The sequence below is a fragment of the Rhinopithecus bieti genome, unplaced genomic scaffold (genome assembly GCF_001698545.2).
Source record: "Rhinopithecus bieti isolate Rb0 unplaced genomic scaffold, ASM169854v2 scaffold_39870, whole genome shotgun sequence".
Lineage (NCBI taxonomy): Eukaryota > Metazoa > Chordata > Mammalia > Primates > Cercopithecidae > Rhinopithecus > Rhinopithecus bieti.
The window spans coordinates 398,930-425,967 of record NW_016817144.1 but is presented as its reverse complement, the minus strand read 5'-3'; the positions used below and the strand labels follow the sequence as shown (position 1 = coordinate 425,967).

The 27,038-nt window shown below is 43.8% G+C and overlaps 1 protein-coding gene across 3 annotated transcripts in view; it reads left to right on the top strand.

Annotated features, from left to right (window-relative positions):
* PITPNC1 (phosphatidylinositol transfer protein cytoplasmic 1) overlaps nucleotides 1–27,038 on the top strand; it is a 346,211-nt gene that overhangs the window by 307,230 nt on the left and 11,943 nt on the right. For 2 of the 3 annotated variants that reach the window (XM_017855834.1, XM_017855835.1), the window contains exons 7-8: nucleotides 8,014–8,169; nucleotides 13,909–13,972. In XM_017855834.1, coding sequence (XP_017711323.1) covers nucleotides 8,014–8,169; nucleotides 13,909–13,972 — 220 coding nt within the window. Of the gene's footprint in view, nucleotides 1–8,013; nucleotides 8,170–13,908; nucleotides 13,973–25,574; nucleotides 25,694–27,038 lie in introns of all 3 variants that reach the window. The other variant, XM_017855836.1, reaches the window with a different exon arrangement.

The following is a 27,038-nucleotide window of genomic DNA, read 5'->3' as shown; positions in this document are numbered from 1 at the left end:
TTTTTTTTTTTTTTTTTTTTTTTTTTGAGTTGGAGTCTCGCTCGGTCACCCAGGCTGGAGTGCAGTGGCGCGATCTTTGGCTCACTGCAACATCCGCCTCCCAGGTTCAAGCAATTCTCCTTCCTCAGCCTACCAAGTAGCTGGGACTACAGGTGCCCACCACCATGCCCAGCTAATATTTGTGTGTGTGTGTGTGTGTGTGTGTGTGTATTTTTAGTAGAGACAGAGTTTTACTATGTTGGCCAGGCTGGTCTCGAACTCCTGGCCTCCCAAAGTGCTGGGATTACAGGTGTGAGCCACCACACCCCGCCGAATCACATTCTTAAATAGCATAGTCTTTCCAGGCCTATGCATATGATTTTGGTGGTGGTTTCTGGGTTGCTTTAGGCAATGGAAACACAACATGGCAAAATTAATAGAGAAGATTCAGAAATGTCACCCACACTCAAGGTCACCAGCCCCTCCCTTCACAGATGCACTTACTCCCTTCGGATACTTACTATTCATTCTCTTTTCCGTCCCCCTTCCCAGAATCTCTTTTGTCAATATTGTTCTACTCCATTAGCAAAACAGACTTAATATCCTATTAATCAAATATTTGTCCGACTTGAGTCCTTTCTCCTCTTACCCCCAGGCCCACTGTCTTCCTACAACAGAGACAAAGAAGGAAAGACCCTGAAGGAAGCTCAGGGAACCCTGATCATCTGTGTAGGGTTGAGTCTGTTCTGAGTGGAGGGAAGTGCTCTATGACCACACACAGACTACACCCCTCCTAAACACCCAGGACAAAGAAATGTGGTCAAGGTGGAAGGCAATGCAGTACCTGCTTCCCACGGAGCACACTCAGGAAACATGCTCAGGATCATGACTGTGATAATATGACTTTAGACCAGCCGCGGTGGCTCATGCCTGTAATCCCAGCACTTTGGGAGGTTGAGGCGAGCGGATCACAAGGTCAGGAGTTCGAGACCAGCCTGGCCAACATGGTGAAATCCCGTCTCTACTAAAAATACAAAAATTAGCCAGCGTGGTGGCACATGCCTGTAGTCCAGTTACTTGGGAGGCCGAGGCAGAAGAATCACTTGAACCCGGGAGGCAGAGGTTGCAGTGAGCCAAGATCACGCCACTGCACTCCAGCCTAGGTGACAAAGCGAGAGTCCATCTCAAAATAATAATAATAATATGACTTTGGGTAGGACCATCAGCAAATCCAGAGCCAGTGCATGCCCTGAAAAACCCACTGAGGTAGCAACATAGCATTTTTCAGATTGTATTTTTGTATTTTTTTAATGTTTATAATATGTCATTTCATACCATAAAACTTACCCATTGAAAGCGTACAATTTGGCCAGGTGCAGTAGCATATGCCTGTAATAACAGCACTTTGGGAGGCCAAGGCAGGTGGATCACCTGAGGTCGGAGTTCAAGACCAGCCTGGCCAACATGGTGAAATCTCACCTCTACTAAAAATACGAAACTTAGCCAGGTGTGGTGGTGTGTACCTGTAATCCCAGCTACTTGGGAGGCTGAGGCAGGAGAATCGCTTGAACCCAGGAGGCAGAGGTTGCACTAAGCTGAGATTGTGCCACTGCACTCCAGCCTGGGTGACAGAGTGAAATTCCATCTCAAAAAAAGAAAAGGAAAGAAAGAAAGAAAGTGGTGTATAGTTCAACTTCTTTTTCATATACTTATCTAGTTGTGAGCCATCATTTTAATCTAATTTTAGAACATTTTAATCACCCCAAAAGGAAACTTTGTTCCTGTTTGCAGTCATTCCGTATACCATTCCCTTCCCCCAGCTTTAGGCAACCACTGATCTGCTTACTTTCTCCATAGATTTGCCTCCTCTGGACATTTCATATCCATGGAATTATACAGCGTGGCCTTTGGTGGTTGGCTTCTTTTATTTAGTGGCATGTTTTCTGAAGTTCATCTACGTTGGTGCATGTATCAGTACTTCATTTCTTCTTTTTTTTAAATTTCAGCTTTTAGATACAGGGGGTACATGTGCAGATTAGTTACATGGGAATATTGTGTAATGCTGAGGTAGGGAGTATGGATCCTGTCACCCTGTAGTGAGCATAGTACCCCATGGACACGATTTCATTCTTTTTTATGGCTGTGTAGTATTCCATGGGCACCTAGATTGATTTCGTGTCTGCTTTTGTGAATAGCACAGTGATGAACATATGAGTGCATGTGTCTTTTTGGTAGAATGATTTATTTTCTTTGGGCATATACCCAATAATGGGGTTGCTGGGTTGAATGGTAGCTCTGTTTCATATGTTTGTTGGCCACCTGTATGTCTTTGAGAAGACTTCATTTCTTCTTATGGCAATATTTCACTGTAAGGATATAACACATGTTGTGTATCTGATGTAGACAAGCCCCTGAATGGGTGCTTAGCCCAGGAGGTTCCTGGCTTTGCCCAGGAAAGAATTCAAGGGTGAGCCGGTGGCATTTAAAGTTGAAGCAGTAGCAGCAGAGGTGCTGCTCCTTACAGAGCTGGTCTGTACCCCAAGCACTGTGCCCAGAATAACAGCACAGAGGCAGTTCTGCACTCATTTTATACCCACTTTTAATTATATGCAAATTAAGGGGCAGTTTATGCAGAAATTTCTAGGATGCGGGTGGTAACTTCCAAGTTGTCAGGTCATTGTCATGGAAAGGGGCAGTAACTTCCCAGTGTTGCCACGGTGATGGTAAATGACATGGCCGTTTCTTATGGAAAGCTGCTTCCACCCCAGACCTGTTTCAGCTAGCTCTCAATTTGGTCCAAAGACCAAGCGAGCTTCTAGAATCAAGTCTTCATTTCTTGTTGTTGTTTTTTGTTTTTTTTGAGATGGAGTCTTACTCTGTTGCCCATGCTGGAATGCAGTGGCGTGATCTTGGCTTACTGCAGCCTCCACCTCCTGGATTCAAGCAATCCTCCTGCCTCAGCCTTCCCGAGTACCTGGGACTACAGGCATATGCCACCACACCCAGCTAATTTTTTGTATTTTTAGAAGACGCGAGGTTTCACCATATTGGTCAGGCTGGTCTCAAACTCCTGACCTCAGGTGATCCACCCACCTCGGCCTCCCAAAGTGCTGGGATTACAGGCGTGAGCCACTGTGCCTGGCCTCATTTCTTCTTATGGCATAATAATATTTCACTGAATGGATATACCATCTATTCTGTACCCGTTCCTCAGTAATGCAGTTGCTGGGTAGCTCTGTTTTAAGTTCTTTGAGAAGTCTCCAGATGGCTTTCCACAGTGTGGACTAATTTACATTCCCACCTACAGTGTATAAGCATTCCGTTTTCTCCACGGCCTCACGAACATCTATTGTATTTTGACCTTTTAATGATAGCCATTCTGGCTGGTGTGAGATGGTATCTAATTGTGGTTTTGATTTGCATTTCTCTGATGATTAGTAATGCTAAGCATTTTTTCATGATTGTCGGCGACAATCTTCTTTTAAGAATACGTCATGGCCAGGGCTGGGCAGGGACCGCTTGGCTGCAGGATGTGCACCGCCCCGGCACCTGCTTGCCCTCTGCGCTCACCCAGGGCCGCCACATGCCTATGGCTCTGCTTCCAGCCAGGAGCCCTGAGCACGGGTGTGCAGACCCACCCTAAAGGGCGGCCCAGGCCCCACGCTAGGCAAGGCTGGCGAGAGACTGAAGGCAGTATGCGAGGCCTCTCCTGGGAGTGGGGGTTGTGCTTCCCACAGTGACCTCAGCTCCACTCCCACTCAGGTGAGCCCACAGGCGAGAGCTGGGAGGCACTCCTCCCAGACACTCCACTCGGACCATAAAGCACTCCTGTTTCAAAAATAAATAAACAAATAAATAAAATAGAGGACTTCATGGCCGGGCATGGTGGCTCATGCCTGTAATCCGAGCACTTTGGGAGGTCAAGGTGGGCAGATCACTTGAGGTCAGGAGTTCGAGACCAGCCTGACCAACATGGTGAAACCCCGTCTCTACTAAAATACAAAAAATTAGCCGGGCGTGGTGGTACACACCTGTGGTCCCACCTACTCGGGAGGCTGAGGCAAGAGAATTGCTTGAACCCAGAAGGCGGAGGTTGCAGTGGGCCAAGATCATGCCACTGCACTCCAGCCTGGGTGACAGGGTAAGACTCCATCTCAAAAAAAGAAAAAAAGAAAAAAAAAAGAAGACTTCATTTATTTTTATGCCAGAATAATATTTCATTGTATGGACATACCACATATTGTGTATCCATCAGTTCAAGGAAATTTGTATTGTTTCCATTTTTTTTGGCCATTATGAATTAGAACATCCATGTACATGTTTTCTTTTTTGGAGTTTTGTTTATTTTTTGAGACAGGGTCTCACTCTGTCACTGAGGCTAGAGTGCAGTGGCATAATTACAACTTAACGCAGCCTCAATTTCCTGGGCTCAAGTGATCCTCCCACCTTAGCCTCTCAAGTAGCTGGGACTATAAGCACATGCCACCACGCCTGGCTAATTTTTGTATTTTTTGTAGAGAAGGGGTTTTGCCATGTTGCCCAGGCTTAAACTCCTGGACTCAAGTGATCCACCCGTCTCGGCCTCCCAAAGTGCTGGGATTACAGGCACGAGCCACTACACCCAGCCCATGTACATGTTTTTGTGTGGATATGTGTTTTCAAATCTCTCGGGCAGATATCTGGGAGTGAAATTGCTAGGTTAAATGGTAACCCTATGTTTAATCTTTTGATGAGCTACTGAAATGTTTTTGAAAGTGGCCACACTATTTATATTTCTGTCACAATGTATGAGAGTGCTAGTTTCTCCCTATCTTTTCCAACGTTTGTTATTGTGAACATAGAATTTCAACTAGTCTTTCACTTAGGTATTTACCAAATTTTGGTTAAGATTCTGATGTCCCAGCCACATGTGTGTGATACGTCAAATAGGGTTCAAGCATTCACTCAAGGCTATTCAACATCTGTGATGTATTTCAACATCTGTGATGCGCTCACCTGCCAGACCCATGATAGGGGAAGCTTCAGAAGCATAAAGGAGGAGCCCTCATTCTGAGCCACCCAGGAAAGGGTCCTTGGAGGGGATGAAATTTTTATTTTTTATTTTTTTGTTTTTTGAGACAGAGTCTCTCTCTGTCGCCCAGGCTGGAGTGCAGTGGCACAATCTCGGCTCACTGCAACCTCCGTTTTCTGGATTCTAGTGCTTCTCTTGCCTCAGCCTCCCTAGTAGCTGGGATTACAGGCGTACATCACCATGCCCAGCTAATTTTTTTTGTATTTTTAGTAGAGACAGGCTTTCACCATGTTGCCCAAGCTGGTCTCAAACTCCTGACCTCAAATGATCCACCTACCTTGGCCCCCCAAAGTGCTGGGATTACAGGCCTCAGCCACCATGCCTGACCAAGTGTTTTTCTTTCTTTCTTTTTTTTTTTTTAATACAGCTGGGGTCTTGCTGTGTTGGCCAGCCTGGCCTTGAACTTCTGGCCTCAAGCAGTCCTCCTGCCTTGGCCTCACAAAGTGTTGGGATTAAAGGCATGAGCCACTGTACCCGGTCCCTAACTTAAGTCTTGAAGCAAGGAAAGGAGAATCAGTCAGAGTGCAGGAGTTGGTGGGGGAGAAGGAACTTCAGGAAGGGGGACCAGTGCCTATCTAGGAGGTTTCAGACTCCTAGGGCTTTGGAGAAGGTGGCCAGCGGGAGCTTCTTAAGGCTTACAAGAGAGGTGTGGCATTGGGAGGTTGGTCTGGAAAAGATGCCAGAAAAATAAGTAATAACATAAAAGACCTTGTACTTCCTTCCTGCCAGGGCATATTACTTTTATGCTACACTCATGGTGCCATGGACAGATTTTGAGGAGGGGAGTTTACATCTGGGAGGCCACTGTGGCAGCAGAGTGGGGAATGGTGGATGGAGAGATTGAGAAGAGGCAGGAGGGCAAGCATTCACCCTCTACTTTGATGAAGGCCTGGCGTCAGCCTGGCATGGAAGTTGGCCCTGGGAGTGCACTGTGTTTTTTAGAGGAGCTACAGTTGTGGAAGTGGTCATCGCAGCAAAAAGGTCCTGACAGAGGAGGCAGATCTGTAAGGGAAGTCAAGGGCAGCCTGAAAGCCCTCTTTAGAGGCCAGTGCCAGATAGCCTTGGCAGAGCCACAGCCAGACCTGAGGGAATAAACCTGTCTTTATTTGTAAGCAGCCTGCTTTTACCTCCCAAACCCACCCCTGAGACACAGTCTGGTCTGCATTAAAAGGGCTGGGGCTGTCCCAGCCAATGTGGTTTTGTGTCTCATCCTATCTACTTCTCTATACAGGACCCCCTGACTGCCAGGTTTACCAGCCAGGCCAACGTGGCAAAACCCGGTCTGTACTAAAAATACAAAAATTAGCTGGGCGTGGTGGCAGACGCCTGTAATCCCAGCTACTTAGGAGGCTGAGGCAGGAGAATCACTTGAACCCGGGAGGCAGAGGTTGGGGTGAGCCAAGATCAAGCCACTGCCCTCCAGCCTGGGTGACAGAGCAAGACTCCATCTCAAAAACAGCAACAACCAAAACCTTTTACCTGTTTTCATTCTTATAATGGAAGTAAATACAAGATTAAGTGTAAAACTCAGTGAATGTGTACACGTTACATCCAGATCAACGTATAATCATCCCAGAAGTTTCCTTCATGTCCCTTTGCACCAAACCCCAACCGTCAAAGAGATTACTGCTCATTTAACTTTTATCACCATACATAAAGTTTTGCTTGTTCTTGAATTTCAATTTGAATCATACAATGTATATGCTATTGCATTTGACTACTTTTGCTTAACATAGCATCAGTGAGAGTTGTACATGTTTTTGCATGCATCAGCCATTTGTTCTTTTTCATTGCTGTCTAGTATTCCATTGTGCACCTAGACCACAATTTATCTGTTTGGTTTCTTGCTGATGAACATTTGGACTGTTCCTGGTTTTTGTCTACTGTATTTAAAGCTGTTGTGAGGCCAGGCATGGTGGTTCACACCTGTAATCCCAGTACTTTGGGCGACCAAGAAGGGAGGATCACTTGAGGTGAGAAGTTGGAGACCAGCCTGGGCAATATAGTGAGACCCATCTCTACAAAAAAAGAAAAGAAAAAATTGAGGCCAGGTGCGGTGGCTCATGCCTGTAATCCCAGCATTTTGGAAGGCCGAGGTAGGCAGATCACGAGGTCAGGAGATCGAGACTATCCTGGCTAACACAGTGAAACCCCGTCTCTACTAAAACTACAAAAAATTAGTTGGCATGGTGGCGGGCACCAGTAGTCCCAGGGGAGACTGAGGCAGAAGAATGATGTGAACCCAGAAGGCGGAGCTTGCAGTGAGCTGAGATCGTGCCACTGCACTCCAGCCTGGGCAACAGAGTGAGACTCCATGTCAAAAAAAAAAAAAAGAAAAGAAAAGAAAAAATTGAGACACAATATAATTCATCCTTTTAAATAAATGTGCAATTCAGTGGTTTTTAGCATATTCAGAAGGTTGTGCAACTATCACCACTGTCTAATACCAGAATATTTTCATCACTCCAAGAGGAAATGTTATATCCATTCATAATATACATCCCTTCCTTTCCTCAATCCTTGTCAACTACTAATCTACTTTCTGTCTCTATGTTTGTTTGTTTGTTTTTGAGATGGAGTTTCACTCTTGTTACCCAAGTTGGAGTGCAATGGCGCGATCTCGGCTCACCGCAACCTCTGCCTCCCGGGTTCAAGCAATTCTCCTGCCTCAGCCTCCCAAGTAGCTGGGATTACAGGCAGCAGGTGGGATTACCACCACGCCCAGCTAATTTTGTATTTATAGTAGAGACGGGGTTTCTCCATGTTGGTCAGGCTGGTCTCAAACTCCCGACCTCAGGTGATCTGCCCGCCTCGGCCCCCCAAAGTGCTGGGATTACAGGCTTGAACTACTGCGCCCGGCCCTGTTTCTATGTTATTTCATACTTATTCCCGACGTTTAATATCGATCATCAAACTTTTAATATATCAAATTTCTTTGCTTTTTTTTTTTTTTTTTTTTTGAGGATCCTAAACACTTCAAGTCAGAGAAGACAGGACGGGGACAGTTGAGGGAAGGCTGGAGAGATAATCATCAGCCCATCATGTGCTCCTACAAGCTGGTGACTGTGAAGTTTGAGGTCTGGGGGCTTCAGACCAGAGTGGAACAATTTGTACACAAGGTAAGTGGCCCAGCAGCAGTTCCTGGGCTATGGAAAAGGTAACTGTCTATATTGCCAAGTTAAAGTGCATGATACACAGCAGGTGCACAAATACTGCACCAACATCAGGTCACTGCATCTCAAAAACACTTTTTGGGCCAGTCGGGGTGGCCCACGCCTATAATCCTAGCACTTTGGGAGGTCGAGACAGGTGGATCCCTTGAGGCCGAGAGTTCAAGACCAGCCTGGCCAACATGGTGAAACCCCGTCTCTACTAAAAATACAAAAACATTAGCTGGGCGTAGTGGTGGGAGGCTGAGGCAGGAGAATGGCATGAATCCGGGAGGCAGAGATTGCAGTGAACCGAGATCACACCATTGCACTCCAGCCTGGGTGGTAAGAGAGAAACTCTGTCTCAAAAAATAAAAAACACTTTTTGGATGAAAATGCATTTTATGCATGGGTTCCGTTTTCTTCCTATAATAGATGTTTTACACTTCGTCTCTCATTCTGTGACCTCCGTGTCTGTTAGGCAAATGTATTTGGGAAATACACTTCTCACTTTGGCATTGGACTCATCTACTCCCAGACAGAGGCACGTGGGAAACAGCCGAAGGGCTTATCTGTGAGCACAACCCCTAAGGTTAATTGCCACCCAAAAGATCTGCAAATGTAGGCACCTAAAGCGGAAGATGCCCAGAGATAGAACAAGAAACCCCAATAGTCCCATTAGACAGTATACCCCAGCATTTCTGCTCCTTTAATAATTCTGTTACCAAAGTGGCCAGGTGCGTTGGCTCATGCCTGTAATACCAGCCCTTTGGGAGGTTGAGGCAGGTGGATCACTTGAGGTCAGGAGTTCGAGACCAGCCTGGCCAACCTGGTGAAACCCTGTCTCTACTAAAAATACAAAAAAATTAGCCAGGTGTGGTGGCACGTGCTTGTAATCCCAGCTACTCAGGAGGCTGAGGCAGGAGAATTGCTTGAACCCAGGAGGCAGAGGTTGCAGTGAGCTGAAATTGTGCTACTGCACTCCGGCCTGGGCGGCAGAGCAAGACTCCATCTCAAAAAAAAAAAAAAAAAAAGGAAATAATAATAATAATTCTGTTACCAAAGAATTGTTAACAGCCTCAGGATGCAGATTTCAATTGTATACCTACTTTGGCTAAGCATGTTCATTTTGGTTTTTGTTGTTGTTGTTGTTGTTGTTGCTGTTGTTGTTTTGAAACAGAGTCTCACTCTGTCACCAGGCTGAAGTGCAGTGGCACGATCTCAGCTCACTGCAACCTATGCCTCCCGGGTTCAAGCAATTCCCCTGCCTCAGCCTCCCGAGTAGCTGGGACTACAGGTGCACATGCCACCATGCCCAGATAATTTTCGTATTTTTAGCAGAGACGGGGTTTCACCACGTTGGCTGGCATGGTCTCGATCTCTTGACCTCGTGATCTGCCCGCCTCGGCCTCCCAAAGTGCTGGGATTACAGGCGTGAGCCACCGCGCCTGGCCACCATGTTCATTTTGTAGCAGAATCCCACTTGGTGATGATCCATATTTTCTCAGGGTTTCTAACATGACTCTGTCCCTCATGGGAGAAAAAAATGGGAAATGCAGTGTTGAGCATTGCCCTTTGTAGCTGCTCTCATTTTCATAAGAATAAATACTGCTCAAATTGTCTCTACATTCCAGATAGGCTGGTTATCTGTTTATTTTTCCACTTAAAAACTGATAAAGAGTAGCTTTCCAAAATTATTTTGGAGTCACTGGAATTTAACCTTAATGCACTCAGCTTTTCATTACTTAGATGGATTTGTCTATTGAGATTGGGGTCCAGTTAACAATAAAAAGTTTAGTTCTGGAATTTAGGTCCAAGAACTAGACTGCCAGTCTCTTGAACCCTCATAACTCAGGCTCATGGTAAATGGCGGACTCTGGCACAAACATGAGAGCCCTTAAAAAGAAAAAAACAAAAAAAACAAAAAAAACATGAGAGCCCTGGGTGTTTTCTTGAACACAGAAGCATGGCTCTCCTCTCCCGTGCTCCAGAACCCAGCCAGCCAGCCAGGAGCCAGAATGAAATGTGATACATAGAAATCAAGCTCCAGGATCCCCTGTTTTCCTCCTGTGTCCTGGTTATCGCACAGGAAAGCAATTGCAGCTCCTAAAGTACATGTTTTCCAGCCTCAGCTCTGTGTCTATGTAAGACAGTATCTTCCTTAGTTTCCCACAGCATCCCTTTTATGTGTGGCTTTTAAGGTAAAAGACCTCCTCTTTCTAGGGCCACTATCATAGTGTTCTTTTGTTTTGTTTTGTTTTTTTGAGATGGAGTCTCAATCTGTCACCCAGGCTGGAGTGCAGTGACGTGATCTCGGCTCACTGCAACTTCCACCTCCCAGATTCGAGCAATTCTTGTGCCTGAGCCTCCTGAGTAGCTAAGGCACAGGTGCGTGCCACCACACCCAGCTAATTTTTGTATTATTAGTAGAGACGGGGTTTCACCATGTTAGCCAGGCTGGTCTCGAACTCCTAACCTCAAGTGATTTGCCCGCCTTGGCCTCCCAAAGTACTGGGTTTACAGTCGTGAGCCACCACGCCCAGCTTCATAGTGTATTTTATTTCTACTCACAAAGCACATTTATCAAAGCCAGAGTTGTCAGTTAAAAAGAGAATAATGCAAAATAAAAATAAAGCTGGGCACAGTTCATACCTATAATCCCAGCACTTTGAGAGGCCAAGGCAGGTGGATCACTTGAGGTCAGGAGTTCGAGACCAGTCTGGCCAACATGGTGAAATCCCATCTCTACTAAAAATGCAAAAATTAGCTGGGCATGGTGATGGGTTCCTGTAGTCCCAGCTACTCGGGAGACCGAGGCAGGAGAATCACTTGAACCCAGGAAGCAGAGGCTGCAGTGAGCCTAGGTCACACCACTGCACTACAGCCTGGGTGACAGAGCAAGACTCCGTCTCCAAATAATAATAATAATAATAATAATAATAATAATAATAATTTAAAAGGCCATATTTAGATTGCCCCAGGGTCCACTGTGTTTCTTTTCTCACAGCTGACTCAAGCTAGTTTTGAGAATCTGTTTCTTGAAAACACCTGTAAGATTTATGCCTTGCCCTTTCCAAATATAATGAAGTGTTATTGACACTCCAGAAACACACCTGCTCTGGCACGTGAGTCGCTAATGAGTATCTGAGGCTAGCATTTGCATGGGTTGAAGGTGCCAGGGATGCCTTTCTCTGAACACTTTTGTTTTTTTAAGAATCTATTCACAATTAAGGGGAAAAAATGTTCGAAAGCGAGCCATTAGCACATTATTGAATTCTTGTTTCCAGCCGACAGCTGTGTTGTGCTTCGTGTAGTAGGGTACATTTACTGATGCCTCGATGCTGTTCTTTTGATTTCCATGAATTTGAGACACTCAGCACTCAAGTGTGTATAGCTACGTGTTGTTTCTTGTATTCATTATGTGTTTCCTACTTTCAAGTCATAAAAGCCTCACTAGATATCCAGAGGCCTGCAGTCATAAACACTTCATTATAAATGCTTTCCTTGTTTCTGCAAATTCACTGAATTAAAATCCTTCATTTATTGAAACATGCTTCAACCTTCCACGAGAGGTTTTTGACAATCACTGGATTTCTTTGGCAGGAAGAAAGGAATGTTGGAGGGAGACTGTGAGTATCCAAGAAATGTAAAAAGACATATTTACCCAGGATGGAAAAGAATACCATGAAATAAAAACACATGAACAGTATCTCACACACACACACACATACACAGACACACGCACACACACAAATGGTATACGCTATTTTCCTTAGCCTTCTATTGCCATTATGTGTCACCATAAGAAACAATTTCATCCCTTTTGTGTCCAGTCAAGCTTATCATTCCCATTATGTTCTATTCTAGTTCAGGTCTCTTTTTTCATCCTTTCAATGATAGTTAAAAGAAACTGCCTTTTTTCTCTCCTTCTATTACATGAAAGTCAAACCTAAAAGGATATTTATTTATCTTGTATCTTACACCTTCATTTATGTTTGTTTAAAAATTGAGGCCGGGCATGGTGGCTCATGCCTGTAATCCCAGCACTTTGGGAGGCCAAGGCAGGCGGGTCACAAGATCAGGAGTTCGAGACCAGCCTGACGAACATGGTGAAACACCATCTCTACTAAAAAAAAATACAAAAATTAGCCGGGCATGGTGGCAGGCACCTGTAATCCCAGCTACTCAAGAGGCTGAGGCAGGAGAATCACTTGAACCAGGGAGGCGGAGGTTGCAGTGAGCCGAGATCGCACCACTGCACTCCAGCCTGGGGACAGAGCAAGACTCCATCTCAAAAAAAAAAAAAAAAAAAAGATAAACAGAAAATTGAATCAATATTTATTTTTTAAATAATTTTTGTGGGTACATAGTAGGTATAAAGATTTAGGGGGTATATGAGATGTTTTCATAAGGCCTGTAATCTGAAATAAGCACAAAGTGAGGACTGGGGTATCCATCCCCTCCAGCATTTATCCTTTGTGTTACAAACAATCCAATGACACTCTAAGTTATTTTAAAATATACAATTAAAAAAATGAATTAGGCTGGGTGAGGTGGCTCACACCTGTAATCCCAGCACTTTAGAAGGCCAAAGCAGGTGAATTGCTTGAGGCCAGGAGTTTGAGACCAGCCTGGACAACATGGCGAAACCCTGTCCGTAATAAAAATACAAAAATTAGCCAGGCATGGTGGCGCACACCTGTAGTCCCAGCTACTCAGGAGGCTAAGGCACAAGAATCACTTAACCACAAGAGGCAGAGGTTACGGTGAGTTGAGATTGCACCACTGCACTTCAGTCTGGGGGACAGAGCAAGACTCTGTCTCAAAAAAAAAAAAAAAAAAAGAATCAATATTTAGGATATGTCATCAGAAAAGAGAGAACATTAAGTGCTGTTCACTTTTTAGGACACGTCATCAGAAAAGAGGGAATGTTAAGTGCTGTTTGCTTAGAAGTGACTTGCTGTCGGCCAGGTGTGGTGGCTAACACCTGTGATCCCAGCACTCTGGGAGTTTGAGGCGGGCATATCACGAGGTCAAGAGATCGAGACTATCCTGGCAAACATGGTGAAACCCCCATCTCTACTAAAACTATAAAAATTAGCCAGGCACGGTGTCACATGCCTGTAGTCCCAGCTACTCGTGAGGCCGAGGCAGGAGAATTGCTTGAACCCTGGAGGCGAAGGTTGCTGTGAGCCGAGATCGCGCCACTGCACTCCAGCTTGGTGACAGAGCGACTCTGTCTCCAAAAAAAAAAAAAAAGTGACTTGCTGCCTAGAAAAGTGTTCTAGATTTCCAACATTTATGACCTCCTGGCACCAACCAGTGAGACATACACCCTCCCACAGATGAAAAGTAGATGCTGTTTTAGTTAGATGGAGAGAAAAACTTCAAGGTAATTAACCTAGAGATTTATTTGTATCACTGCTGTGTGACTGTCAAGTATTTGTCATTAGTTTGTACACACACCCAGCACTACTCTCAAATAAGACAAGGAGATGAATATACTGCAAGTATATGTACAGCATGGGGAAGGGCTGGAGGTGTGTGAGCACTATAGGACCTATAGACAGCCTGTAATTGTCATCACCTACAGACAGAGGGATTAAGAACTCTGTAATCGCAAAGATTCCCAGAATTGTTAACAACTTGTCTTCCAAATAGTTTTCATCAACGATGCTATTATTTCAATCTCCTTCTTTTACTTTTTAGGTGGTCCGAGACATTCTGCTGATTGGACATAGACAGGCTTTTGCATGGGTTGATGAGTGGTATGGTAAGTCAATTTCTCCAAAATAACTTGTAGAACAACTTCATGTTGTCTTGGGCTTTCTGTCCATTTGGCTTCAACTGCTACCTAGAAGGACAACAGCAAAGGCAAGGCTGTTGCTTCCTGTGTTGGAAATAGCACTGTCTGCCAAGCATAATGAAGATGTAATTATAGAAGCTTGGTCTAAAATAACCACGGAATTATTGACTAAGTAGGAACCTCAGGATGTTTGATGCTTACATAGTTGATACGCACGGCTCCATCATTTTCTGTTAGATGGGTTTCAAATCCATCCTAATGTATGCTAACCTTCAAGATCAAAGCTGTCTGAAGCATCCTGTCAAGTAAAAGCAGTCCTTTGATTCAGAAAACATTTGAAACCACCCCTCACCAAATATATATAGGTTCTGCAAAAATTCAAGGGCAGACAGAGGCATAGGTGCCCGGTTCATCCTAATTGAAACTATTGTTCTGGCTTTTTTGTTCATGATCTGGGAAGAGTTAAACGATTTCTACACATTTCCAGCAAATGAAAACAAGGTTAGCTTCATCCCATGATGGATGGACCATCCTTCCCAGGTCCTCAGCAGTCTTGTTTTGTCCACATGAATTTTCTGCACTCCCAGAATCAGTCATCAGATGGCTACCGTCCTTGGCTATAAATAGAAAGGAACACGCCCCACCAGTGACTTAGGTTAGATCTGATTTTCAGGTCGATTGTCTAATGAAATGCCCTCCTCCTTGGCCTTTTCCTAAGTCACATTAAATTTGTTCTGAGTATAACCTAGATTGCATTTTGGTCCTTTTCTGTCACTGTTTCACCAACTCCCTCCCTTTTCTGAGCAGAAGGTACCAAAGTAAAAGGACACGTTAGACGGAAGGGGCAAAGACAGTCATTATTATTAGTATTGTTAGCGATTTCTTTGCCACATTTAAAAGGCATGGTTCTATAAGCTACGGGCTTTTCTTTTTTTTTTTTTTTTTACCTCCTTTTGCAGTTTTCCCAGATCTGCACCTTCTGAAGCGCAAATGCACCTTTCTGGGTTTGTCCAAATGCAGATCATTTAACGCTTTCTTATCACACACCCACAGAATGCCGCTCTCATGCCGCAAAAGCACTGGCTTGCCACATTGTCATGATGTCTCCCAGAGACCTGTCTATTTCTAGTTGCGTTTTGTGAGGCAGGCAGGAGAGTCTCCTGTGATTACTTCCGCTGATCCTTAAATAAATCTTTCTGGTTGTTTTTTTCTGGGGAGCTTTTCTCCGATTCTCAGAGGGAGCACAGACCCCAAGAAAGGATAAGAACTTCTGGTCTCTCCCAACTTGTGCTCCTCAGAGCTCACGGTTTCCTCACTACCAACACCAAGGAAATATCAAAAGGATATTTAAAGAATCATAGGTGCAAACTGATTAGAAGTTTGGCAAAAAGAGAGGTACCTGAAGGGCCAAAAACCTGCCACTTTGAAAACCAACAGACAGGGCACTTGGATAGGTTTCTCTCTGTTGCCAGAGCGCCAAAGAAGATTTTTCAGCTAAAAGAATAGCCGGATTCTGATCAAGAGGACAGAATAATAAAGAGGGTTTGATTACAGGCAGGATATAGGAAGAAAACCCAACGTGGTTGGGTATCTAGTAAATGAAAGGCCAGAAAGGGGATGGGGGATGGAGCCTGACTCTTCCATCTCAGCTGAGCCTAGGGTAAAGGGCAAGGAAGAGACTTAGACTTAGGGACTTTTTTTTTTTTTTTTTGAGACAGAGTCTCGCACTGTCATAAGGGCTGGAGTACAGCAGTGAGCGATCTTGGCTTACTGCAACCTCTGCCTCCTAGGTTCAAGTGATTTTCCTTGCCTCGGCCTCCCAAGTAGCTGGGATTACAGGCTCCCACCACCACGCCCTGCTAATTTTTTTGTATTTTTAGTAGAGACCGGGTTTCACTATGTTGGCCAGGTTGGTCTCGAACTCCTAACCTCGTGATCCACCCACCTCAGCCTCCCAAAGTGCTAGGATTACAGGCGTGAGCCACTGCACCCGGCCAAGACTTAGGAATTTCTAATAAAAATTGAAAAAAAAAAAATCCTGCCAGGCACGGTAGCTCACACCTGTAATCCCAGCACTTTGGGAGGCCTGGGGTGTAGGATCACTTGAGCCCAGGAATTCGAGACCACATGGGCAACATAGCAAGACATGATCTCTACAAAATAAATAAATAAATAAAATAAAATTAGCCAGGCACAGTGGTACATGTCCATAGTCTTAGCTACTCAGGAGACCAAGCTGAAAGGATCACTTGGTGAGCCCAGGAGCTGGAGGCTGCAGTGAGCTGTGATCGCACCACTGCACTCTAACCTGGGTGACCAAGCAAGACCTCATCTCTTAAAAAAAGAAAAAGAATTATGGGATTATAACAGGAGCCCAAGGCTAGAATAATGTACCAAAGGAAACAGGAGATTCCCCTGAATCTGGATACCTTCAAAAAAGAGCACGCACTTACTTAGGATGAGTGAAGTGGAGGCATTTAACAACTAAGGGGTCTATTGTGCAAAAAGCCTTTCCCTTATCTGAGCACAAAACAACAGTGTGGGCTTTAGTGAATGTGGATCGTCAGAACGCCTTGCACTCCCCAGGGCGGGTCTCCCCTTGCATACACTGACATAGCTCCAACCAAAACAAACAGCCTTTTCACTCACAAATGGTCTGAGAACTACACTGTTAATTTCATGTAAGCTACTGCAACCGTCAGTACCCACAGCTGAGCTACTGACCAGGAAAACAGTGGCTCCTTCATCACACAGATGCAGACACTCGGTGAATCAAATGAATGGAAATGCCTCCTGTCCACAGAGTGCCTTCTCAGTCCCGTATGCAAAGTAATTCTGGGAACTGTGGACCATGTGTGCCACTGGTACCCAGGCTAAGCGCCCACTAGCATTACCCTTCCACTCCATTTTGGGGTACCTGAACGACTTATTTTTATTTGATCTGGTCAGGCTCAGTGAGGCTCTCATTAGTAAACATGGAAAAGGTCCAAAATAAATCCTCGCCTATAGCTATAGCTTCTAGCACTGGTTCTCAAAGTAAGGTCCCTGGACCTGCAACATCAGCATCTCTTGGGTATTTGTTAGAAATGCATATTCTCGGGCCCTACCCCAAACGTACTGACTCGGAAACTCTGAGGGTCTAGCCCGGCAATTGTTTTAACAAGCCCTCCAGATGGTTTTGTTGCTGGCTAAATTTTAAGAACTACTGGCTTATGACATGGGCTATAAACCAGACTGGAGACATTGGGTTATAAGGACAATTTAATTGATTCAATCCAAATAGGTTAACTAGAGAATCATAGCTGTCTACAGGGCCAACCACACTCCAGCCTGGGCGACAGAGCGAGCCTTTGTCTCTAAAAAACAAAAAATAAAATAAATTTTAAAATGATTGCAGGAACCCAAATTCTTACTCTGAGTTCTTGTGAGAATTAGAAAAAAAGCTCTCCTTTCCTCAGATGAATTAGAAAAAGGTGCCCCTTCTGGGCAGACTCAGCAGGTGCTCTGGGCTTAGGGCTGAATTTTAGCCCCATTGGCCTCCTCTGCTGTGTATTCATACAGTGCGCAAACTGTACACGCTGATGCATGAGCAGCTCTAGATGTCTTTCTCTCTAATTAGACTCACCACCTCCAGTGCTTAATTAAGAGTCAAGAAAAAAAGGACATTGTTGAGGGTAGTGATCATTTGTCAGCCAAGGATTAATTTTGTATCTCTTCTGAGTTTCAGCATTTGGCTGTCATGAAACTGTTACCCTAAAGAGATTTTATTCTGCTCATGTTCATTGTAAAGTGTAACCATTTCCATATTGGAGGAGTTGAGTGTCTTTCAAAGCTGTGATTGGTCTTTATCCATGAGCCTTGGGTCTCTCTGCATGACTAGAACACTAATCAGAGAAATAACAACAACATATTTCAGGAAATGGGGTGAGAGGGAAGGTGGATAAAAATAGGCAGCCCAGTTTCACAAAGGCATGGTTTTGCTTTACAAATCTGACAGTGTTTTCAGAAAGGAACGCAGAACATTGCCAGAAGGAGCCTATGATTGAGGTGAACCTCACGAATGTCTTTGAAAACCTGACTCTAATCAAAAAGTATGAGGGAGGGGGAGTTCTGGCTGGTGTAGACCACACTGTCCCATGAAAGTGGCTTAGAAATCAGCCTGGAGTTCCTAGAGCAGGTCTAACAATGAGGGAAGCAAGATTAAAATGGAGAAAGAAGGCTGCTAGGGGTTGCATTAGCTGGTTGAGTTCACCAAGCCGGCATTTTCCAATGCAACATTGTATGTGTGTGTGCTTCTATTCGTTTATCTGGGGAGAGAATCTATAACTTTCCATCAGATTTTCAGAGGAACCCATGAACCCTTCCCCTGCGTACTCCCTGCTCCCAATTAAAAACTACAGAAAAAAATCACAACTATGAGGCTGGCACGGTGGCTCACGCCTGTAACCCCAGCACTTTGGGAGGCCGAGGTGGGCAGATCACCTGAGGTCAAGAGTTTGAGACCAGCCTGGCCAACATGATGAAACTCCGTCTCTACTGAAAATACAAAAGTTAGCTGGGCCTGGTTGCAGGCGCCTGTAATCCCAGCTACTCAGGAGGCTGGGGCAGGAGAATCGCCTGAACCCAGGAGGCAGAGGTTGCAGTGAGCTGAGATCGCACCATTGCACTCCAGCCTGGGCAACAAGAGCGAAACTCTGTCTCAAAAAAACAAAAATCACAACTATAGATTATAGTTATAGATCTTAGTGGTCTGAATTATGTGGAAAAGGTATACACCACACTTTGAGGATTGGCTACTTTCACTAAAAAAAAATGGAGTTACTCTAAGCTTTTTGTAAGAAGCATGTATTGAATTTATAATCATTGTAAAGGACTTTAAAAATGGCATTTCTCAAAGGATGGCTACCATTTTGCTGGAGCCAAAGGAGTATCCATTCTTATTTATGATTTCTGGAGCCTCCCTGACCCAACTACTTGTTCAAGACTTTTATTTTGACTTAGAATGATGTAAAAATGACTTCTGTTTTGGTGAAGGAGCCTGAAAATAAAGGGAAATGTTTGTAGAGGGAAATAAAATATAATGTGCCATTGCACAGATCATTGAATTAGAACAGAAGACTCCCCTTTCTAACATGTTTGCTGCTGCAACTGTGTGGTACAATGAAGGAAAATTCACGCTTGCAGATGCTTTGTTCAAGGGCATTTGTAGTTTCCATGTGTGTTCAACTGACTTCTAAAGGCCTTTCAAACATAAGATCTTGCCTCCACTTCCTGTGACATTAACCTCCTTTCATTAAAAATACAATGATTGAAAGAAAATTGCCACCATAAACAAAGCTAAAATAAAAGACTAGGGGAAAGTATTTGCCACATATGTAGTCAACAGGATTACTATCTATAATACATAAAGAGGTCCTATAAATTGAAAATTTGGCTGGGTGTGGTTGCTCACACCTGTAATCTCAGCACTTTGGGAAGCCAAGGCAGGAGAATCACTCGAGCTGAGGAGTTTGAGACCAGCCCTGGCAACACAGGGAGACTCCATCTCTACAAAAAATTTAAAAATTAGCCGGACATGATGGTGTGCCTGTAGTCCCAACTGCTTGGGAGGCTGAGGTGGAAGGACCACTTGAGTCTGGGAGGTCAAGGCTGCAGTGAACCATGGTCACACCACGGCACTCCAGCCTAGATGACAGAGCAAAACCCTATCTCAAAAAAAAGAAAAAAAAAATCAATAACTCAAGAAAATGGTAAAGGATATGAATAAGTAAATCATAGAAGAAGAAATGCAAATGGCCAGTAAACTTACTACTAATCACAAGAAATGTAATGAGAAAGACAAGAAAATAGGACGTTTGCCCATCTGATAGCAAAATTTTTGCCCATCTGATAGCAAAATCACTCTTAAATTTAAGAGTGATTATATCTAGTTTTCAATATAAAATGATAATCCAGTTTAATAAAATACACCATAGAAATGATAAGCACAAACAACTTATGACCCAGCCAATCCACTTCCAGAATTTTATTCTGGAATACACATCAGGCCGGGTACAGTGGCTCATGCCTGTAATCCCAGCACTTTGGGAGACTGAGACAGGCAGATCACCTGAGGTCAAGAGTTCAAGACCAGCCTGGACAACATGGTGAAACCCCATCTCTACTAAAAATACAAAAATAGTTAGCCGAGTATGGTGACACGTGCCTGTAATCCCAGCTACTCAGGAGACTGAGGCAGGAGAATCACTTGAACCTGGGAGGCAGAAGTTACAGTGAGCCGAGATGGCACCACTACACTCCAGCCTGGGAACAGAGTGAGACTCTGTCTCAAAAAAGAAAAAGAAATACAAATTGCCCATGAATACATGTACAACATGTGCAAAGCTATTCTGTGTGGTGGCGTTCATATAAGCTAAAAATTAGCCTCAGTGTAAATGTTTACTAACAGGATTATCAATTAACAAATCCCCTGAGACCAGAGCCTCTTTGCCAAAGCGGAGCTGATGGTTGAGGAGGAGATTTTGGCCTCAGCCCAGTCACTGGCAGAGGAGAACATTCTACTCAGGCCCCATGCCGTATGACCTCACGCCCTGAGATAAGAGTCTGCGATCTGATCTCTCCTCACCTGAAGGAGAGCAAGAAACAGAAGAAAAGAAATGACCTCTCTAGAGGGCAAGGAAAGGAAATACTGTCCCACTGAAGTACGATGAGCAGGGCATGTGTGTCCCCAAAATACTTCCCAGGGCTGTTTAACCTTTGATAGCAGAGTCTCAAAGATATTAGGATGTACTTTCTTTATCAGAAGAAATACCATACCAGTTGCAATATTCTCTTAAATCAGGCAGTTATCCCCAGTATTGCCGGCTTAAGGAGTCTTTATGTAGGAAACCTTATTTAGGAACAGTACATTATGACCTTTCACAATCTATAAGTGAAGGGCTGATTGTTCACCAGTGTATTTGCAAAGTAATTAACATGGGCTTCCTTTAATTAAGAGTTTGGGCCAGGTGTGGTGGCTCACGCCTGTAATCCCAGCACTTTGGGAGGCCAAGGTGGGCGAATCACAAGGTCAGGAGTTCGAGACCAGCCTGGCCAACATGGTGAAGCCCCGTCTCTACTAAAAATACAAAAATTAGCTGGGTGTAGTGGCGGGTGGCTGTAATCCCAGCTACTTGGGAGGCTGAGGCAGGAGAATCGCTTGAACCCGGAAGGCCAAGTTTGTGGTGAGCCAAGATTGCACCATTGCACTCCAGCCTGGGTGACAAGAGTGAAACTCAGTCTCAAAAAAAAAAAAAGAGCTGATACACGTAAGCATTTGTTTGCTGGAAGCAAAGAAGTCTGAACCTAAATTGTTTGAAGTCACTCTGATCATTGAAAATCAATCAGTAATAAAGATGAATCATCATTACTGTATAATCTGTCATTGGGCACATGTAATTGAATTTACTAAAACATTGATTTCTATAGAGATTTTGAGGTCATATATGTTGCAAAAGCTAGACAGTGCATTTTACCAGCTAACCTGAACAGGAGCATTTCCACTTGATTAGGATTTCCATAAATTACTGAGAAATACTGAAAATATTTACATCATATTCATACACATTTATAGTCTGTGAGGATATTTCAGGATTTAGACAAACATATTTTCCTTTAGCACAGCAGGGACCAAATTATCACCATCTTTTAGAGAACTACTCTACTAGGAATGTTCATTCCTATGTGGCAAAATTGGGAGATTTTCTTTTATAGAATTTTCTGAAATTTAGTTTCTTAACTCTTTGTTTAAAAAAAAAAATAAGGGATGACTGGGTATGGTGGCTCACTCCTGTAATCCCAGCGCTTTGGGAGGCTGAGGCGGGCAGATCACTTGAGGTCAGGAGTTCGAGACCAGCCTGACCAATATGGTGACACCCCATCTCTACTAAAAATAGAAAAATTAGCCAGGTGTGGTGGCACACACCAGTAATCGCAGCTACTCGGGAGGCTGAGGTGGGAGAATCACTTGAATCCGGGAGGCAGAGGTTGCAGTGAGCTGAGATTGCGCCAGTGCACTCTAGCCTGGGTGACAGAGTTAGACTCTGTCTCAAAAAAAAAAGAAAAAAACAGGGGATTATGTTTCCAGAGTGAACAGAAATTCTGGAAAAGTGCATCTTCTCCTTACCAATTCCAAATTGATGGTATCCATCTCATAATGATCCAAAATAAAAAAAATTTTATTTTTGGAGACAGAGTCTTGCTCTGTCGCCCAGACTGGAGTGCAGTGGCATGATCTTGACTCACTGCAGCCTCCATCTCCCGGGTTCAAGCGATTCTCGTACCTCAGCCTCCCGAGTAGCTGGGGTTACAGGTGTGTGCCACCACACCTGGCTAATTTGTCTATTTTTAGTAGAGACAGGGTTTCACCAGGTTGGCCGGGCTGGTCTCCAACTCCCGGCCTCAGGTGATCTGCCCACCTCGGCCTCCCAAAGTGCTGGGATTACAGGCATAAGCCACCCTGCCCAGCCCAAAATAATAGATTTTTAAATAATGTTTTTTCTTTTCTTTTCCACAAGCAATGCATATTTGATGTAGAAAATTTCAAGTGTAGAAAATTTCAAAAATGTAGATAAGCAAAAGAAGGAAATTAAAATTACCTGTAATTCTAACTCTTCAAAATAATCACTGTCAACATTTTGAAATATATCCTTTCAGTGTTTTTTTAATGTAGATAATGGTTTTCTGACTAAATTAATTTCATATGCTACGTACAGTCCTTTTTATCTCCTATTTTTTATTTAACAATTAGATCAAGGGGTGGGCGGCGGTTGGCTTCAAAGCCCTGTTAATCCCCAGCAACTTTGGAGAGGGGGGCCGAGGACGGGCGGATCACTCAGATGGGTCAGAAGGATCGAGACCATCCCTGGCTAAACACGGTGGGGAAAACCCCGGTTCTCTACTAAAAAAAATAAAAAAAACTAAGAGCGGGCGGGTGCGGGGCGGGGCCTTTTAGTTTCCCCAAAGCTAACTTCGGGAGCTTTGGAGGCAGGAGGAAATGGTGTTAAAAAAACCCGGGGGGGCGGAAGGCTGCAGTGAGCTGAAGATCCCGGGGCCACTGCCACTTCCAGGGGCCTGGGCGACATGGAGGCGAGGGACTCCGTCTAAAAAAAAACAAAAACAAAACAAAAACAAAACAATAGATCAAGGATCTCTCTCTAGTATTAACTATTCTTCTACCTAATTTTTGATGATTGCGTAGAGCTATCAGTCCCCTGGGTTGTTTTCAATTTTTCATTATTATGAACAAGGCAGCAATGAATATCTTTGTTGTTAAACCCTTTTTCACATCTATAAAATGGATATATCTTTGAAAGCCCATAGTCACAAAGTTTAAGCCCCTATCTTGACGTTGAGCTAATCAAAGATGAAGTATGATTTCTGCGGGGATTCAGTAGAACAAAAAAACCTATAACTCCTTGGCTTTTGTTTTCCAAATTACTGTCATGCCTGTTGGGATGGTGGGGGGCACCCCCTAATGACATATGTGTACAGAAACTTCTTTAAATTTTCAACTTCTAGCTAAACATGATCATCTAGTATGATTTCAGATATATTTGTGTTTAAGAAATGTTGATAAGCAGCCATTGAAAGTAAAGTGATTGTACCGAAAGAATGTGTTGTTATTATTAACTAAGATGCATTTGTTTTCATCACAAAGCAGCATCTCTTTATTGCTTTTTGGTTACCTCGATTTTCTAAAAGAAGAGCATGCTCCTTGCTTGGCCAGGCTGCTGCTTAGCATTCTTGATACTTACATTGCTTATGGACCGCATTTTTGATTGAGGATTTCCAGGTATACCTGGGGATCATCTACCACATAAAATAGTCCAGGTCTGGATTTAGAGGCACACACCATCTTGGTCCCAGACAACAGTGAATTAAATCATAAACTCCTGGCAAGTCTGCCCTTTGGAAATGAAGAGGATCTCACATGACACATGGATGGATATAAAAAGACACCAAACCACATGATGCAGAAAATACTTAAGGAAAAATTCCAGCTGTGAATGCCCACTCTAAATCCCCACTAAGCCAGTTAGTGGTCAGGGTGGCAGAGTAAGCACTTTGTTCGGCATACCATCATTGGTGAAGGGCATGAAGTTCAGTTCTGCCAGGAGAGTAACAGAGGAATGCCTACCTGGGAATACTGCTGATAAAATGTAAAATAACCAAGGAGTGAGGTAGGGGTGAGGAATAAAATGACAGAAGTCTTTGAAGTGAGACTACTTGTCATTTTTATGCATTTCACATACTGAAGATGGATAGGTTCCTTATTTAAGTTTTTTTTGTTTGGTTGGTTGGCTTTTTTTTTTTTTTGAAACAGGGTCTCGCTCTGTCGCCCAGGCTGGAGTGCAGTGGTACCATCTTGGCTCACTGCAACCTCTGCCTACTGGGTTCAAGCGCTTCTCCTGCCTCAGCCTCCCATGTAGCTGGGATTACAGGCACCCGCCACCACGCCCAGCTAATTTTTATATTTTCAGTAGAGACGGGGTTTCACCATGTTGTCCAGGCTGGTTCCAAACTCCTGACCTCAACTGATCCACCCGCCTTGGCCTCCCAAAGTGCTGTGATTACAGGCATGAGCCACCATGCCTGGCCTTAAAATTTTTATCAGCTGGATTAAGACAAGGTTTCTCAACTTTGGTACCATTGACATTTTGAACCAGATAATTTTTTGTTGCAGGCTGGGGGTCCTGTGCATTGTAGGATGCTCCATAGTGTCCCTGGCCTCTGCACACCAGATGCCAGTAGCATCCCTTCCCTAGTTCTAACAACCAAAAATGTCACAAAATTGTCCCCCATTGAGAACCACTAGATTAAGAGATCATTATCCTGAAATACTGAAAACTGCAGACTTGGGCCAAAATCATGTCATGTGCCATTTTATTTTTAGATCAGTGTGGGAGGAAGTAGTGCCAGCCATTTTCAAGCTGTTAGGCAAGACTTGAAGTTCAGTATAGACCTGCACTCTCTGACGCCATGCATTCTGTGCAAATTTACATCTGTGTGCAAATTGCACCAAACCTCAATTGTACCAGTGAATATCATTGCTCTGCCTTCTACATCCTGCCTCCTATAACAGCAATGAAAGTGTCCTGTCTGTTGCCGAATGCATTGATTTAAACAACCTCTAAATCTATTTTGAAAGCTATATGGAAGGTAAGTATTAAACCAAGCAAAACTGACCCTCTGTCCCCAATGGGATCTTCTAATGATGCTTTAGGAGATCTCAGGCTATGGCACTGCCAACATGCTAATACTTTCTACCCACCTAGCTCACTTTACAAGAATCACCCCTAAACAATTTCCACTCTTCTCTGTTCTAAGACTATTTTGACTTAACTTCCTTGCCCTCACTCCCCACTTGGTTGGTTTAGCTAACTTTATGACTTACTCATCATAAAGTTAGACAAGTCTCTGCTTTTTTAAACCTCTTTGGCTACTGCTCAGCTACCATCTTTCCCTAAAGTGTCCCCATTGAAAGTTTGCATCTAATAACGGAAGTTGCCAACGTCTTGACCTCTTTCAGATATGACAATGGATGATGTTCGGGAATACGAGAAAAACATGCATGAACAAACCAACATAAAAGTTTGCAATCAGCATTCCTCCCCTGTGGATGACATAGAGAGTCATGCCCAAACAAGTGTACGTAGAATTTTTAAAACATGTTGCCCACCCTTTCACAAATGCACTTGTAAATTGATCTTGGAAATACTGCAGGTGGCCGGTTCCCAACCTTCCATAGAAACATGTCGTCACCCAGAGCCTGTTGCTGCAGAACCTGAGCTGGATCTAAATTGGGCAGTGTCACCTCTCTCTTCCAGACATTTCGATCCCTTAAAGTTGCTTGACGTGGAGGTTATTTCGGTCATAAAACCAAGAACATGGAGAGTGGAAACATTTTTGTGGGACTAGTAAAACGGCCTGCGCCATAAAAGAGCAGAGGAGTGAAAATGGATGTCATATGTAAACTAGAATAACATGTCAGTAACTTTTAAAAACATAGCTAACACTCACTTATTCATTCAAGGGAGGGCTTCTGGCTCATCAGCTATTTTAGGTTTCTTTACATTTGCTTTGAAAAGCTTTCTGTGGCTCTTTATAGCTGTTTTACCCAATCAGTTCCTTTTTACTTAGGATAATCTCAAGATGGGCTACAGTCTGTGCAGACACACAGGCTGAGCAGTGAAGGGGTGTGAGCTGGGGATGTGCTGAGCTGCCTAGCAGATCCCTGGGACTTAGGATAAGCCTTAGAGAGCCTCAGTTATTTCGTTGCACACTGGAAATTGACAGCTGACTGTATACTGTATGCCAGCATTTTAAGTATCGTAATCTCGCAATCATTCATGCTAATGGAGGGGAACTAAAGATATGAAAGAAAAGTATAATCACCAAATCATTTCTTTGCATCTTCAGCCAGAGCTGTGATCTCTTTAGGTTCCAGCTAGAGTCCTCATGTCCATTAGCCCAGTCTCCAGAATAATACATAGTAGGTGTTCAAAACAAAAAAAAAATCAGCCAGGCATGGTGCCTCATGCCTGTTATCCCAGCACTTTGGGAGGCTGAGGCAGGTGGATCACCTGAGGTCGGGGGTTCGAGACCAGCCTGACCAATATGGAAAAACCTCATCTCTACTAAAATACAAAATTAGCTGGGCGTGGTGGTTCATGCCTGTAATCCCAGCTACTCAGGAGGCTGAGGCAGGAGAATTGCTTGAACCTGGGAGGCAGAGGTTGCAGTGGGCCAAGATGGCACCATTGCACTCCAGTCTGGGCAACAAGAGCGAAACTCTGTCTCAAAAAATAAATAAATAAATAAAATAAAAATAAAAGTTAGAAGGAATAAAAACAAATAAACAAAAATTGAAGAAGACCTGCCTTCTGACTTAACAGCTTTTTAGCAGTTTCAAATCACTTTTCTCTGATACTCATTTTCCTAGCTTGTAAAACTGGAATAAAAAATGTCTTCTCTACCAGTTTATTATTATTTT